At 45.3% G+C, this 18,298-nt stretch overlaps 1 protein-coding gene across 3 annotated transcripts in view; it reads left to right on the top strand.

Moving 5' to 3' along the window:
* LOC119658193 (semaphorin-2A) overlaps positions 1-18,298 on the top strand; it is a 494,571-nt gene that overhangs the window by 458,068 nt on the left and 18,205 nt on the right. For all 3 annotated transcript variants that reach the window (XM_038065472.1, XM_038065462.1, XM_038065468.1), the window contains one exon: positions 2,211-2,547. In XM_038065472.1, coding sequence (XP_037921400.1) covers positions 2,211-2,547 — 337 coding nt within the window. The remainder of the gene's footprint in view (positions 1-2,210; positions 2,548-18,298) is intronic.

Here is an 18,298-nt window from a genome sequence, read left to right as displayed (position 1 = left end):
TGATTCGTTATCCTACACTTTGAGAATCAGCTGATGAACCGCTTGGTGTAGTTGCCTCCATGTTTAATCAATTCGGCTGTAATTCCATCGGTTTCTAGCGACTTATGATTTTTAAGCTGATGAATTGCACGGACTGTTTCTTCTATACATGGTGGTGGCAGTGTTTGTCCTTCGTTTTCAGTTTGCGGGACCTCTAACTCGCCGATGTTCTGGTTGCTGAGCAGTTCATCAAAATACTCAATCCATCGCTCCAATATGCCCATTCTGTCGGAAATCAGATTTCCCTCGTTGTCTCGGCAGGATGAGCATTGAGGTATATAAAGCTTGTCCTGTTGACGTGTTGGTAAAACTTGCGCGCCTGGTGCGGTTGCTTCCCGTATTTTTCGAGTTCACAGATCTGTTGGTTCTCACAGGTTTCTTTTTTCCGTCTGTGAAGTCGCTTCTCCAACTGACGGAATTCGTGTTAAATCACCGCGCGTGCCCCTCCCTTTGAGAATGCAACAATGCTCGTTGTGCGGCATTCCTCCAGTCCGTTGTTAGCTTACATTCATCGTCGAATCAACCGTTTCGGCTTTTTGGCGACTAGAGCCATTTCTAAACTAATATTCATTTTTGCCGCTTCGTCAACTCAACACAGAAGTTGACGCGTTTTATTTTCTTGTTTCCCTGGGTTCAGAAAGTTATTCGAATACAAAGTAATGGTGACAGTTGGGCATAGTACCTCACTTTAGTCCCCCGTTTTCAACCAAAAACCTGTAGACTACTAGCTTATTTCTCGCCAGGCAAAACGAAGTTGGTGGATGGAGTAGACTATCCTCCACAGGTTACTTCGACTAAACCTAGTAGAAGCTGCCCACGTTGGGTGTCAACTTCAGAAGTAGTTAACCCATGAACGAGGCGAATCAAGAAACCTGTTCTTCCTTTAGCCTTTGTGCTAATTGATAACGAGATCAGGTCGTATCAAGCTATTCCTTTTTGCGGTTGTCCTTTGGATCGTTTTCCATAGAACTATAGATTGATAGATGATATTCGAACGTTTATTATTTGCGAAAGGCAGTCTGTAAGGAGTTAGGGTCCCCATGACAACGAACAGGAGTGGTAAGAAGGTGGTGAATACCAAAGAAGACGCGAACAAATTTCACAAACCATACTTCGAACTGTGTGCTTCGGGATCGCGGCAGAGCTGGTTAGCCCAGCGGAGATACCCTAGCAGTAGATATACATTCTTTATGGCCAAACACCTTCCCCTAAATCGTGAAAAATAGTGTGAAGTGGAGAGTTCATGACATGGAATAATAACTGAATTGGAAGGTCAGAAACATTTCACCTTCCTTTACAATATCGGATCGGCAGTGCTACTTTGCTGGCTAGAAGGTTCTCCATCCTGCTCAGCGCCGCGATCTTTTTCTTCTTCTACAACGTCACCTATTTTTTTTTCTGTTTCATTCTCTTGATTGCTTGTTCAGTTTGTGTAGCGCTGAAAGGCGCACTTTACCGACGATATTTCCTTGAAGTATTTCCACCATCTGTCTATCGCGGCTCGTGGTCAATAAGCAAAATATCGTCCTTCTAATTAACGGAGTTGAAGTGTTCGACATTTTAGATGCATAAGTAACCACTTTTGACATGACGATATAGATCTCTCTCGCCGAGTTATAGAGCGCAAATATTGAAGGGTTCTTGCAGGTGTAAATGGTGGCTCAGCCACGTCAACTTTGGTGAACGTCCTAGCATTTACAGGACGAGCACAAAGATGGACACAAACATCAATGACACAAATGGGATTGGAATGTGCAGCATCTGACTTTTAAAAAACTGAAAAACATTTATTTACAAAATGAAGGACATTACCAAAATGACCTTAAAAGCTCGTATTCAATTGGACCCAGCCCAGGGGAGTTTTCCTTTATTGTAACTAAAGACTTTATTTCCATTAAGGCGTTCTGGTGACTAAAATTTGCTGGATTACCTTCCCCCACTATTCTGTCCTGTCAAGGTCCTATACTTAGTGTTTGTGATAAAATTGAGCACCTGAAAATGCTATTATAGATTTGAGATGTAAAAGGAGGTTAATTGTTGGTCTGACTTTGATATGTAATTTACTTTTTCCATACACTTCACTTCACATTTTACAGATACACATCAAAATCTATTCCTTTTCATATTTCAAATTCCACTTACAAAGTATCTTTTTCTGTTTTCATTTACAGAATCAAAGTTCCGCTCCTCAACCAGGAATACACAGTCTTCTATGTTGGCACGAATCTAGGACGTATCTACAAAATTGTTCAGTACTTCCGAAATGGTGAACCAAGATCGAAACTCCTGGATATCTTCGAAATTGCACAGAATGAAGCGATTCAAGTGATGGAGATAAGTCAAACCCGAAAATCCCTCTATGTTGCTACCGACCATCGGGTGAAGCAAATTGATTTGGCCATGTGCAACAGACGTTACGACAATTGCTTCCGTTGCGTAAAGGATCCGTACTGCGGCTGGGATAAGGAAGCCAACACTTGCAAACCATATCATATTGAATTACTGCAGGTAAAGTGAACATGGATTTATATAGATACACACATGTACGTGTGTAATTCGTATTTAGTTTTTAGTTTAGTGCCTTTGACTAGTTGAGAAAGTTCCAGCATGGATTTGAGACTGAATTAAGGATTTCATGTCCGGCCAGGCAAAGATAGGTCCATGTTTTGTTATAGTGTCATAGCTTTATGTAGAAACAGATGCGATATTCTGATAGATTGGAAAAGTAGTTAGATATATAAACATGAAATCTTCCACTTTTCGAGGTTAGAGGTAACGGTGAAACGGCAAAAAGGCGAATGTTATTGAAAATAAGATGCCATGCTTCAGTCAGGATTTTATGGACGGCAATTGACCCTGTTTCCGATTCCCCAAAAGGGTTCTGGCCCGTTTGAAGGCGGCCACGCTCCCTTCTTGGCTAGTTCGTACCTTGCCGCATTGCTTCCCAACCCAACGTAGCCTGGAGTCCAGAGTATCCCGACCTTATTGAGGGAGCCGATTGTATTCAGTCTCTCAAGGCATTTCCATACCAGTTTAGAGTTCACCTGGTTGGGCCTAAGTGCCTCGACCGCTGCTTGGCTGTCAGTCAGCATAGTAATGTTCTGCCCCCTACAGTTCCTTTGGAGATTAAAGGAGATACATCTGTCTATGGCGTATATTTCCGCCTGGAATATACTAGTGTGCTTACCCATTGGTTCCAAGTACATTTTCCTTGGACCAATGACCCCGGCACCCGCTCCCTTTGCTGTGAGGGATCCGTCAGTGTACCAAGTAATCAGTTGCTGATTGAAGCCGTATGCCGGGCCAGTACTCGGTTTTTTTTGTCCGGTTGGTGAATTGTCGTACCTCTGTTCCACAACTGTTTCTAGTTCCAGTTCGCTCCTGTTGTCACCGCCCCCTTAAATGTGAACCATGTTGTTGCTCAGGTGAGTAGCATATAAATCAGAATCTGTTCTCCTGAACTTTCTTATTATTCTTTTTATTTCTTAGTTGCCCTCAATGTCGCATCTGATTATTCTGTGATCAGACATAGAGGGCTTATCCGACACCCTCAAATTCCTGCCCAGCCCGTTCATTAGAGTATTTCCTAGAGTTATAGCTGCTTTCCTGGACTTCGTGATGAGCGTTGGCATCGCAGCCGAGGAGAAGTAGTAACACCCTCTTCTCAAAGTACTTCAGCGACCAGCTACAGTGGAACCCGGAAGTTGTTTCCTGGGAAGTAGCGCGATGCCACGACTGCCTCTCGAGCGCTCCGCGGCTTCCAGTGAGACTTGGATAGCCGCAAGGTCCCCGGTCAGGAACTCTGAAAGACATATATATTTTTGAAATTACATTTATTTATTTATTTAATGAGGACAATACACAGAAAGCAAATTTCTTATTACATATTGTCCTCAGAGGGAGGAGCAAGTAAATGGCATATTTTGCGCTTAAAGCTAGAGAGGGACATAGAGTCAAAGGAACCAAGCTGTAGGGCATTGTAGGACCGGCAAAACCTCGGGATCGGAGAGTGAAAGTAAATCTCGAGCTCGGCGAAGGGTACATCAAAAATGTCCGCATTACGTGTGTTATGAGACGAGGCGATACGGAGAGTAATATCCGAGTTGGCGGAGCAGTCCATCAGACCATTGCAGAGTTTGAAAAGAGTACACATATCAAGGAAGATACGGCGTTGTTGTAGGGAGGGGAGATTGAGGGTACGGAGTCGTGACGGATAATCAACCCGTGGAAGGTTCTTTTTGTAAAAGAGGGTCCGGGTGAATTTGCGTTGTACAGCTTCAAGAGCGCGGCTGTCACGGATGCGGTAGGGGGACCAGACTACACAGCAATATTCAAGGATGTTTTTGACAAGGGAATTGAAGAGTGTTAAGGAGGGCTGGATTGAGGTAAAGTTGGATGAGGAACGTAGGATAAAACCAGACATTTTGGAAGCTCTATTGATGATGTCAACGAACTGGGAATTGAAACGAAGTTTATCGTCGAATATTACACCTAGGTCTTTGAAGGAGGTCAGTAGTGAAAGAGGTTGACCACTGAGAGAATAGGAAAAGGATGATGGAGAGGGTTTCAGGGAATAGCCTATCCAGTGACATTTGTTGACATTAGCTTGTTGACCGAACACCAACGGGCTAAATTATCAAGGTTGGATTGTAAGAGAGCACAGTTCAATGGAGACGAAACAGAGGCAAACAATTTAAGGTCGTCTGCGTAAAGCAAATACGGACAGGTGAGGATGGAGGCGAGGTCATTGATAAAAAACTGAAAGAGTAGGGGGCCAAGTGTAGAGCCTTGGGGAACACCAGAGGAAGGAGAGAAGGAACGAGATGAGTGACCATGAAAAGAAACTTTGCAGGAACGGTATGAGAGATAGGAGGAAAGCCAGGAGATGACTGAGGGAGGGAAGTCTAGCGAAGAAAGTTTAGAGAGGAGAATGTTATGGTCAACTCTGTCAAAGGTTTTGGAGAAATCAGTATAAATATGAGTATAATAATCAGTATTGAAGAATTAAGCAAGCTCTTGGCTTTCGTAAGGTGAGTACCAAGTTACTTGGATGCTTCCTCCTTGCAGACCGTGAATCTGCCTCCCGTAGCCAGCACAATTCCAATTTTCTCCTTGGAACTTGCCCTTACAATTACCACAGATGCAGCTTTCGCATTGTGGAGGTTTATCTGGGCTATCTCAGTGTTGGCCGTTGGCTTCGTTATTGTTTGGAGGTCTTCTTCACTGTTGGACTATCACCCTCCTCGTCCGATATGTCGCTTTTCTGCGCATCGTTTTTCACCCTAATCCCCCGAATATCTAATTCTAAGTCGTCCAGCCTGTGCCCTTCACTGAGCAGCAAGTCTATTGCTGACTAATCCAGTCCTTAACGCCTCTATGGCTTCCGAAATTTCCTAGGGGACCTCGGTATGCTTTCCACCCGGTGTCTCCTCCGAGGTGTCTTTCCTCGGCTTTTCCCTGTGCACGTTGGCAAATCGATTGTTGATAAAGCAACTCCGACGTTTGATTGCCTCCAGGGATCGGTTTTTTACCCCGATCGAGAGGCAAGGATAGACTCTTGCCCTCCACTTTCCTCCTGAAGACTAATCATAATCGCATGTGGAGGAATTTCTTTGTGCCAGCTTTTTGAGCAGTGTCTTGATGGTTGTTGTCCTCGCACTATGCCAATGTTGACCTTAGATGGTTGACTTCCCAATTTCTCCCTTCTTGGGTGTATTCACCTGGCTCCCATTATTTCGGAGATGTGCCTTCGCTTGGTTAACCAGTTCATGTGCGGTACGGAGTCCCGCTTGTTTTGTTGTAGTTTTCTTTATTTTTGTAATGTTGCTCATTTGATTCCCACGAGAATGGTGGTTAGAAGGTCCGCCGTGACATAACTCCCGTAGCACGGTAAGGTAAAACTTACTCACTGAGGCGACCAGGTATCAATGAGGCTCCGTTCGGATACAGTCAGTTACCCTGACTACAAACTATCCAATGGGCACAGTTCGCATGACGCACTGGGTTGGGGGAGGTGTTTTTCGACTCCCCAATCTAGATTCGTAGCGTTTTGTTAATAGTAGGATCACCTCGTGCAGGGTATGGCTATCACCATTCACTGGAAAGCCACACATCAACCTAAAGGAGAGATAGTTCACACTCAGAGAAAGATAGGTTGGTTGCAGGGCGCTATAATCCGCGTTAATCTGTCCTGCAATGCACTGCTTGATCCCTGAAAAATAACCGTTAGTGAAATATTGCATTTAACATATAGATTAGGCCGCTACTATGAGAAAGCGTTTGAGCTGCACTTATGAGTCTAAATTCAAACCATTTTCATGCTGCCGTCCTCATTTCTCCTTTGCGGTTTTCCGCACAGTGCCTCTTTTTCTTGGGTCCTTTCCTTTTCTGTCTGGATGTAGCGTGGGTTATCTGCTTTCTGGGAATATCTCACTGCCTTGCTATTAAAATGATTACCTAACTTATATAAAGCGTCTTGAGGAGAGGAGAAAGAGCTTGATAATCAAAAAAGAAAATGCCTAAGTGCCGCCCTCTCCTCTGAGTAACTTAAGTGATTCTGACAGCTTCCCTACAGGCAAGTGTCCCATGCGAACCACCACCACATATTGTACGCATTAACAAATGTCTGGCCCAAAAGTTCTCGCAATTGGTTCTTGATATAGAAGGCCCAAATCCTCCTTGGTGACGGCTTTCTTGATGGGGACTAGGGACTAGGGTATGTTGCTTGTAGTATAGCTTCCTCTCGACCGCGTTTATTACCTCCTTAAAAGTGGTTTCAGTGAGTTTCTCTTCGAGGTAATTTAAATTTAGAGAAGAGTGACAATTTCTCCTATCTAGGGTCGAAAATCACAGCCGATAACAGCTACGATGATGAAATCCGCGCACGGTTGTTTTCAAATAACAGAGCCTATTTCAGCTTACAAAGACTGTTCCGCTCGAAACGTCTCACCGTAGGGACAAAGCTCTTACTGTACAAGACTATGATCTTGCCAGTCCTCATGTATTCCTCGGAAACTTGGGTTCTTAGCAAGAAAAATTGCGAACTCTTGGCCGCGTTGAAGAGAAGAATCCTCCGAAAAATTTTTGGCCCCCTACATGAGGATGGACGATTCCGTAGCCTACACAATGACGAAATCTATGAGTGATACCATGACCGTCCGGTTGTGGATAAAATCCGGCTAAATAGGTTACGGTGGGTGGGTCACTTAATCCGTATGGATGAGGATGATCCCACCCGGAAAGTCTATAAGGGCAATATCTATGATAGTAAAAGAAGACGAGGCAGACCCTGCCTAAGATGGAGCGATGATGTAGGTCAGGACGCCAGACAGCTTTTAGTGTATCGAATTGGTGGACCTCGGCGGAAAACTGGGATGTCTGGAGTTCCTTATTAAGGCAGGCCTAGATCGGATACGGGTGTTGCGCCGTTGATGATGATGAAGAGTGACCGCTCTATGGTCTTCATCACAAAAGAGGCAAAGCTGATTGGGCAGAAGTCCTTTTCTTATCCATGCTCGCGCCTGTTCGCTCTCAGTATGAAAGCTACATGCGCGTTTTCAGGAATACGAAGCGTATCAGAACGCAATAGAGCTACAATAAGTCTCTATAAACCGCGGCACAATTCTCCCTTGATCCTTCTAAAGATTTATATCCGGAAAATCTGTTTGCAGCCAAGCTGATTTTATCGTGGATAATTAACGATTTGTTAAGCTCACAGGACTGGGACTGTATACCCCCCAAGCAAGTTTCTGACGCACAGTACTCATCGCTGGCCGGGAAGTGCGTATGGACTAATAGCTCCAATCTCTGACCACAAAATCCATTCCAGGGGTCTCTGAAAGCGTAGGAGCAGACGTCTGCAGTGATATTTTGACTGAAAAGTAACCAACTGGGATCCCGAAAGTCCCATCGTCGGTTAATGATTTTAAGAACAATCTCTCATCGCAGTTCTTCGAGCTGGAGAAACGTCAGTTTGATATACCGTAACCCACCCTATAGATTTGCGTTAATAATAATGTTGAAGAGAGGCTCGCCCCTTATGGTGATTCTCGAGCTGCCTTAATGCGTGTGTTCTGCATTGGTGTCGAAGCCTATCAACAGTTTGGTCTTCTTTACTGTAAGGTGGACGTCCAATGTTATAGTTTTTCTGGTGGAACAAATCGGTCTTGAGCAATGCGAACTCAAGATATGTACACGTTCTGCGGTCTTGCTTGCTCCAGTTTGACCACGGTCTGGTTGCGGAAACTAAAATCCAGGCGTATAAAGGCATCCAGACTCTTTCTGGTGGGGACACATGCTCTACGTCCGATGCAGAGCTCCTGTATTAATGCGACGTCCATGTCTTCCCCCAAAAAGGAAGTTGGGCACATCAGTTGAGGCTCGTTTCAAATTGTGTTTTTTAGACGCAGGGATTGGACGAGTTTGTTCTTATCCGTTCAGTTGGGGTTCCTCCTCCCTAGTCAGCACCATGGGGATCCTGGTGTTTTTTAGACACAGGGATTGGACGAGTTTGTTCTTATCCAGGCGAATCTTTGCCAATCCGATGCGTGTTACTGGTTTCCTTGAAATTTCCTTGTAATTGTAATATGGGAGAAGCGGGCTATATACCTTCTCAGGCGGCGCCCATCGCAGGGACCCACGAACTGAAAAAGTTCCTAGAGAATTTGTCATCGCCTCCCCTTTACCGTACAGGATATGCTTAATGACCATCTCGGTCAGACTGACACTTTCTATCGTGGAGTACAAGATAACAAACCAAAACATCAGGGACCTGCGAGAACTCAGTCTTCTTCGTTCAAAATCCGATAATAAATTGAGGATGAAACTGAAAATTGAAGACGGACGCTTCATCAAAAAACAAATAATATGATAATTTTCAAAGAATTTAACGAGAGAGATCGATGCTTTACACAAAGGTAGGAAGGGATATTCCCCAGAAGTTCGGATGGCACCTACGAGTCCTGGCTGACGAAGACCACAGAGATCAACTACTCTATTCTGCCTAAATGGAAAGTGCCTCGAGGCACTGGCAATGGCTCGGATGACTACCTGGAGCCTTCGGACGCCTTCATCGAGCTCTTAAAGAGCATGTGAATCGACAGTGACTAACCCTTCAGCTAATTTGCCGGTCGTATTCCCAGAGGAAGGCGTTAAAGTCGCATTAATACAGTATTCCTGCACCGGAGCAGACCAAACCAGCAAATGGCTCCAAAGTAAATGTAACAATTTATTCTACAGCGCAAGGGACACTGACTGTGGCAGACTTTAAGCCTGCATACAGAGTGTGCGACTATATTTTGGTCCCAGCAATTTGGGAAAAATGTCTGCCTAGGCAAGACAGTTTTCGGAGTTTTCATACTATCCAGCCCTGGGCGTGCACTCTTACATCTCCGTTTCGGGTTGTATTAGCATCCTTTCCGGTATAGGATGGAGGGTTCCTGCCCTGTTGCTTCGGCTCATCCTTTGTCAGGTCTGCTTTTCCCTAAAATTGAACCCACAGGCCAATATATCCTCGTTGGTTGGATGAATCTTTTACAGCGTCACGGTTTCCGCGGCGTTCAAACCCGACGTATCTCTAGAATGTACGGACGTATAGAAAGTCACCCGGATTACCTAACAAATGACGGAAGCATCTGATTTCATTATTGCCAGAAAACGACTGTCCCGGTAGAATACGGAAGCTTTTAAGCGGTCACGATTTCTGTTGTGCTCAATGCCGACGTATCCCTAAATGGTACGACCTTAGAGAAGGTTAAAGTCAGATCAGCCGAAAAGAGACGGAAGCACCTCATGTTACTATGCCCAGGAACTGACTGCTGCCCAGAAGGCAACCCACCTATTGAAGAAACAACGAACCTGCAACTTTCTGATCCGCGTGTTTCTGTGCAGGGAAGCTTTACCAGAGGTTTAGGGGAAGACCAGCAGTGACTATTCGCCAATACATTCAGGGCGTGCTTAAAAGTAGGAATGTTCCCTTCAGTGGCAGACCCAGAAGTTAATGTTGTTTCCAATTTGATCTGTTTTTAGGTGGGCGAATATGATGTGTTATGCATTTCCACCGCAGTAGTTGGAAAGGTTCACCGGCTAACACATCTCACCAATTCCTGGGGTAATATTTGCAGGACCTATCCCCGCTGAACTTTTGAAAAAGAGGTTTCTATTAAGGATGTAGTAAAATAGTTTAAAGGGATACGTAGTATATGATAATGACCAAATATAATTATAAAATCCAAAATGGATCCTCTTAGCATCATTCTGACTATAAAAGCTACAGCAACTGGCTGTCAATAACAGTTCCTAAAATTAGATAGAACAATTAGAACGAGAACGTCCGATCAGAAAGCAACATTAGAAATGGAATTTTATAACAACGAAATTGCCCGATGCAGACAGGCTCAGACGGAAATGGAAGAGTTTTTCGAGACTATCAAGGATCAATACATGAAAGTGCTACCATATATAACTGAGTTTCCGGAAAAGAGGGTCGTGGCTCAGAAATTGTATGAACACGCCTGTTCTCTAGGCGACCTTATGGCGACCAACCTGGAATATATTCGTCGTTTGGAGGAGCGAATTATTCTTTTACAAGCGGCCGACAATAGACGTTGGTACTATGAGGACGATGTTGGTTACTCTTCTGCTGATAATGATATCTCAGCTGACAGTGATGACTTATTGGATGACGAAATGTTATCCTCGGATGATGAATATGAGTTTTCCGAATATGAAGATGAAAGTGGTCTTGAAACTGATCTTGAAATTGAAATAGAAAATATGTAATTTAATATTGTAAATGTTTTGCATTTTAAACTAATTTTTACTAAAGGAGAGTTTTAAGGTCAGTGATTTTTCCTCTAAATTAATTTTAATTTCTTTATATATAGGCTTCGACGACTCGAGCACCCGCGCCATTTCGGCCTACGCGGACTCGGGATCGCTAGATGTGTGTACAGTCCGTCAAGCTCCCTGCGACAGTAGGTACATCGACCGCGACGGTTTGTTGGTATCATCGGAAATACGGAGCCGGTGCGACTAAATGTACCACAGGCTGGTTGTTCCCTGTACCCCGCCCCCATTATTCCACAAATCTTGCGTTTGGCGTCGCGACCCCATCTCCCATCAGCACATATGGCTATATGCGTGCGTCTCGGGCTCCGCGCAACGTTTTTTTGGCGTTTCGTTTTGGCGAAGCTAATGCCCGCATATTAGGCGCAGAGTTCCTGTGTCACTATGGGCTGCTGGTTGACTTACAAAGCAAGACCTTGATAGACACGGCAACTTCATTGCAGACGCCAGGGAAGATTTGACACAGGTTCTTCAAGTCGATCAAGCACGATGTGCAGCGCCATACATTTTACAATCTTCTCAAAAGTGCGTCCTTTTTCACCCCAGAAGCTTGCTTTTGCGAAGAGGCAGTTTGAAAATTTGATGAAACAGGGTATCTACAGACCATCAAACAGTTGTTAGTCCTCTCCGGTTCATTTGGTCCCCGTTCATTTAAGATTTCGCGCACTCATTGACTGCTGTGCTTTTATGACCTTGAATCTAGCCAAGACTTGCCGTCAAATCTCTGCAGCTCTCGAAGGCATTCCGGAAATGGCTACTTGCACACCTTTCGAACTCTTCGAGTTCACTAGGATGACTCTCGGCTTGTAAAATGCTGAGGTTCATCCACTCTATTTTAGGAAACTTAAACTTTTATTTCGAATCTGAGAACTTATTGCATCGCGAGTGCATTTTTAAGGTTTTGTGTGAAACAAAACCTTATTAGAATCGAAACGGTGTCTGTCTGTTTTTTTTTTGTTTGAGGAGGTGGAAATCTTCAAAAGACACTGGTGGACACACCAGCGTGTGGGATTTTTACCCACTAAAACCAACCCCGAATCCCTCCCTGCCCCGCGGAACCACCATAAGGTATTACATCACGGGGCGGAGTCAGCTCACTCTAGCTTAATCCCATTTCTTCTATACGCGGCGCACGTGACCGCGTTTTTCTCCTTTCCTCTGCCTTTCGCAATTTATCTTGAATTGATGCGATCATGGAGTTGACCGCATCCCAATTCTCTTGATGTGCTAGCATTTTCGGTACCAGATTTTCTGGTACCAGCACCTCTCCTAGAGTCTCCTCTAGGTTCCTCCTTTCCTCCAATTTGGACATCTCTCAGCCTTCTTCGTCTGCAATAAGGGAGAGATTGGCTTCGCATGGTATATATTCGCCATCTCATCTGCCAAGATGTCAATCGGCATCATTCCAGAGATGACGAATGCTGCATCATCTGAGACAGTCCTGAAGGCAGAGCTGTCCTCCTGTAGACTGCATTCAGTTTGCTAGTGTTAACTGACATCCGCAACGCCTCGCTCCAAACTGGGGTCGCATAGAGCATGATTGAGGTCACCACCCTGGCTATAAGCAACCGAGAGGTATGCCGTGGCCCTCCCGCGTTCGGCATCATCCTGGCCAGGGCCATACTGGCAGTGGATGATTTATCACAAACATACTGTACGTGTTGCTTATAGCTGAGCTTCCTGTCTATCACCACCCCCAAGTATTTGATGGCCGGCTTGGAAGTGATGATATGATTCCCGATTCTAACACAGGCGTAATTTCTCTTCCGGCGCTTCGTGATGAGGACCGCTTCTGTTTTTTCCTCCGCAAGCGTCGGACCAGAGCTCTCTAACCAGCATTTGACAGCACTGATTGCCTCGCTTGAGTATAACTCAGCATCTTCGAGATGCTTTGCGACAACAACCAGTGCAATGTCGTCAGCGTAACCCACCACTGTGGTTTCCTCCGGAAGGGGAAGATTAAGTACATCGTTGGACATGATGTTCCACAGTGGGGCCAATACGGAGCCCTGCGGGACACCCGCGGAAACGACGTACTCCTGCGGTCCGTCCAGTGTCGTACCAGAGCCTCCTTTCAGTTAAATAACTATCGACAATTGCGGCGAGGTAGGCGGGAATACCAACCTTCGCTAGGGATTTCCGGATTAGATTCCAGTTGGCCGAATAGAATGCATTTTTCACGTCCAGGGTTACTACCACGCAAAATTTGCTGGTACTACCCTTTCCGTGGATTGCATCTTCGGCCAAGCCAGTAACCAATTTGATGGCATCAATGGTTGATCTGGCTTTACGGAATCCATACTGCCGATCTGAAAGGCCGCCTTGGCTCTCAACTTAGGCAGAAGTACCAACTTCTGCCGCTTCCATACCGCTGGAAATATTCCCTCGGACATGCACGCTTCGAACAACTCAGCAAACATGTCCGGCCTGGGTTTCACGGCAAGCTTAAGGGCCTTATTCGGTACTCCGTCCAGACCCGGTGCTTTATTGTCTCCTATTCTGCCGCAGATCTCCAGGAGCTCGTCTCTGGTGGGATTGCCGTCACATGTGTCGGTGTTCTCCTCTTGCTGGGGGAATAACCCCTGGATGATTTTCAACAAGAGGGCGGGGCACGTGATCTGCGGAGACGAACGGCCTCTAAATCGTCCCATCACGATTCCATAAGCTCTCCCCCACGGATTTACGTCCGCTTCTGAGCAGAGCTCCCTAAAGCATTTCCTCTTGCTTCGCTGGATGGCGAGCTTGAGGGTTTTGCCGGCTGCCTTGTAGGCGCACTCTTTCTGCCCTTGATCGACTTTACCTACCGCCCTCTCAGCCGGTCAGTTCATCATTCCACCAGTAGTTTGGTCTTCTACGGGGGAATGCGCACCTCCTAGGCATGGACGCGTCACATGCTTTGGCGATGCATTGAGCCAGATGGACAGCTCTTTCCGTAGAGGCGCCTGCTATATCAGGTTGATCCAAACACACCTCTAAGAAGCTCTGCTCATCCAAAGATTTTGCAGACCAGCCTGAAATCTTTTTCGGTTTCGGGCATGATAGCTCTTTGCCCTGTGGTTCGACACATGTCTCAAAGAAAACTGCCTGGTGATCGCTGTGGGTGTAGCGTTCGCTGACGCACCAGGACATATCACGCGCCAGCGAAGGGCTGACAAAGGTCAGGTCTACAACCGAGCCTGATCCCCCTTTCTGGAAGGTGCTCTGGAAGCACTTTCGTTAGCCAAAACTATGTCCATCTGCGCAAAAGCTTCTAATAAACTGCGCCCCCTAGCATTTGATTCCCTACTACTGCACTCTAGGGCCCAAGCATTGAAATCACCAGCAATCACTTTTGGACTTCGTCCCTTCGCGTCGAGAACAAGATTATCAAGCATTTGCTCGAATTCAGACAGTGTCAAACTTGGCGGGGCGTAGCAGCTGTATACATATACACCACTTATTTTCGCCCACACGAAGCCACTGCCTGCCTGACTTGCAGTACATTGTATGGCCTGTCGACCGCAAGCCCATATCGCCGCTCCACCAGTCGAATCTTTGACCCATATGCCACCGGGACGGTGTCTATACGGTTCGCTTATGATGGCGATTTCCATCTCAGATTCGAACGTGGCCTGCTCAAGTAAATCCTGAGCGACCCTGCAATGATTCAGCTTTATTTCTCATTGCAGTGAGCGCCTTCCTAAATTCTGGACATTTACCACTCCCGGCAATATGCCGGTTATCCTGTCCCTCTTTTACTTCACACAATAGGCACTTGGGGTCCCTATTGCACTCTCTGGCAATATGGCCTTTCTCTCCACACCTTCTGCATCGATCGGATCGATCAATGCTGCTGGTGCATGCCTTCGCGAAGTGTCCAAACATGAGGCATTTAAAGCACCTCTTCAGTGAAATTTGTTCCCTTAAACGGCAGACAACCCATCCAATCCGAACCCTTCCGGCAGCCAATAACATCTGTGCTGCCTCCGCTAGTACTCGTATTGTGGCTGTTTGAGTACCACCATAGGCTTTTCGTAAGCCCACAATAGACTCCTCGGTGAGTTCTTTCAACTTGAATTGCTCCTTCAGAGCAATACAAATTTCTTCTTTCGATGTTACTTCATCGAGATCCTTACATTGAAGGTAGATCTCATGTTTTTGGGCACGCACTGCGGCATTCTCCCCAAGTGAGTTTTTCACTTGAGTGCGAAAGTCATCAGTTTTGCCAACGCTGGATCTTTTCAGCTCGAACATAAGATCCCCTTTCTGGGTTCTTCGGATTCGGTTTACATTTCCGCACAGATCTTTTAGGTCGGGGTCCGCTTTGACCTTTTTGAGTATCTCCGCGTAGGACAGATTGCCCTTACTGGAGATAACAATTACATCTGGACGAGTTCGCACTTTTGCCCTTCGTTCCGCTTTTTTGTTGGTAACTTTAGTCCATCCATCGTTTTCGCTGGTCTTAGGCTTCGCAACGCTGGTCGAGTTTCCTAGATTCGCGGTACGGTTTCCTCCTTCTGACCTGTTGGTGTTGGTTTTCCGGATGTCCTGTCCGCCTTTTTTTCTCTTAGGCGCCTGCTGATTACTTAAAGGATCCCCCCTCTTTTTCACGTACTCGCTTATTTCGCTGGGAGTACTTGGGTCGCTTGTGATACTGTTGGCACAGCGGGGTTCGGCGTGTTCTTATTATTCTTTTCCTCCATCTGTGATCTATTATAGAGAACTCTAATAGCCCTCACCATATTCTTTATGGCTTGGTGCACGTTGTGCTTGTCCTTGATAAACTCGGACAGCTCAACTATTTTTGCTCCAAGCTGGGTGAAGGGTAATTCCTCCGGATCGGGACTCTGCTCCCTATAAGTCCCGGCAGGGTTACTCCTTTTACATGGTCCTTCACTTTTGGCCTGTACTTTTCCTTCATCGTCTTTGGCATTGGTGGAGATCTCAAAGTTGATGAGCTTCTTTTGAATGGATCTCTTCCTTGTTCCTGGAGCACCTCCTGCTGTCGAGCATCTTGACCATGTGCGGTGGGTGTTGCCACGGTTTTTGTTGTCCAAAAAGCTGCTTTTAGTTCATCTTTGTTTGGTCTTATTATTGGTGTTCTCGGTAAGGTCGTACTTCGCTTGAATACTTCCTTCTCCAGATCCACTCCTCACAGGTCTGTCTGTCTGTCTGTCTGTCACACCCGATTTATTCGGAAACGGCTAGACCGAAAATTAATGAGACTATGTAATCTAGTGTTCCCTTTACATGCAGTAAGTGGCGCCATCTTGTGTTGCGTTTAAGGGGGGGCTCCCCATACATGTGAATGGAGGGTGCAAATTTTTTTTTCATAGAATGTAGCCATGTGGGGTATCAAATGAAAGGTCCCAATTAGTACTTTTCGAAACTGGTTCTATATTTCATTTTGGGTGAAAGATAGGGGAGTGAGGGCTCAAAATATGACCCCCAAAAAGTGTAACAGGTCTCGTTCTCAGAACCTATCCAACCGAAAAATCTGAAAAAAATCACAGTGGTGCATCTCTACGAAATCTAGGCCTCAAAATATATCCGGTTCCGATGTCTGCACAAATAAAGTTAATAATAGTATATTTCCACATTTTAGAAATTTACCCGGCAACCCCCCTTATGTTCATCCCAGAAGTACAAAATTTGGCATTCGTATAATGAAGAACATAATACACATGCTAGTCAAGTTTGAAGAAAATCCAACTATTACTAACAAAGTTATAGGGGGTAAAACTTTACCATTTTTTGTGAATTTCATGCACTCTTCAATCTGCATGACGTCATCATCACATGTCAATTCGTCAATACCATAACCAAATGAGTTCTTATGAATGGGGTCCCAAAGAATTATTTTGTTTTAGTTTTTTATCAATTGTGTATGTAGGTATATAGTATATGCGTGCTAATGGACTTTGCGGGTAGTGCCTAATTCAGATAGAAGAAGTAAATCGGAAATATGGGTACGATTAATTTATATACGTGCATATATGTGTACAGTATTCGGAAAAAAGCAGTTTGTTTGTTTAGGGTGAGCGTAATATCGACGGCTGTAATATGTATGTATGTCTCGTAATTTGGAAAATATGAAGGAATATGTTGGGTTTGTAGCTATATACGGATAGAAAAATGTGCCTTGAAATTTCTTACATAAGATGAACACAAAACCTTTATACCCGAAGCGCGAGCTTCCGGTATTCCGACTTGTTCTTTCCTCAAACGCTGAAAAATGCAGATTCCTACAGAAGCAGGTGAAATTTCTTGACCACTTAGTTACCTCTGACGCTATCCAAACTGAAACTGAGCCAAGGTTAAGCCGATTAAGAGTTTTTCACTAGCACTAGCACGCGTTTGAAACGATCAAACAATAGCTTTTACTTCAGCCTCTGTCCCTTTCACAAGCGGAGTCGGCTCGTCGTGATCGGCCGTCCATGTGCCAAGAACCCTTGTCCATTTCTAAACCAGATCGGGGCCGGGGATCCTGCCACATCGGCTGAGGTGGATGCCGCAGCATTTTTCCGTGGCTTGTTACTCGATCCGATCGTGTTGTTTTTGTTTTACTGAGAATAGTGCAAAGGACGTTGCTTCAAACCTGCCTTAGCCTGAGCTTGGAACTAGCATACTGTGGTAATAGCATGGCGGAGTTGGTGATACTTTAAACTACCCAGCTCTCTTCCTTTCCGAATGGATTGCGATGTTAGCTTTCCACATTTTCCGGTATAGGTGCTTCTCCTAAAGTTTCCTCTAGGTTTCTCCTTTCGTCTTTGAATTTAGGACAGTGGAAGAATATGTGCTCTGGGTGCTCGCAGACTTCCATGAACAAAGAGGTACTGTCGATATCTCCCGGGCCCCGTCAGAAACTGTCGGTGTAGTCCTCCCTAAAGTGCCAGAACATACCAGGATTGGAAGAAGTCAGGTCTATGATTGAGGAGGACGCACGCCCATATCGCCGCTCCACCAGTCGAGTCGGTGACCCATACACCACCGTCACGGTTTCTGTAGGGTTCGCTTATGATGGCGATTTCCATCTGAGATTCATAAGTGGTCTGCTCTTAAGTCTTAACTAACCCTGCAATTTATTTAAATAAAAATTATTTGAATGAATCTCATTATTTCATTGCAATCAGCGCCTTCCCGGATTCCGGATCGGATCGATCAATGTCGCGGGTGAATGCCTTCGTAAAATGTCCAAACATGATGCACTTGAAGCACCTCTTTAATGAAATATTCTCTTGCAAGCCATCCAATTTGAACCTTTCCATCGACCATTTTCGTTCACCTTTGGTTTCCCCTTCGGTTGTTGACGCTTTTACTTGGACACAGGCCTTTTACTATCCGTGCTTTTAGTTCCGTTCTTCGGAAATCCTTGTGCGTTTTTTTCCTTTTAGGTACCTGCTGATTCCCTAAAGGATCACCGTCTTTCTTCCGA

The sequence above is a fragment of the Hermetia illucens genome, chromosome 1 (assembly GCF_905115235.1).
Source record: "Hermetia illucens chromosome 1, iHerIll2.2.curated.20191125, whole genome shotgun sequence".
NCBI lineage: Eukaryota > Metazoa > Arthropoda > Insecta > Diptera > Stratiomyidae > Hermetia > Hermetia illucens.
Note: the sequence above shows the minus strand (reverse complement) of the source record. Positions and strands in the feature narration are given on the sequence as shown.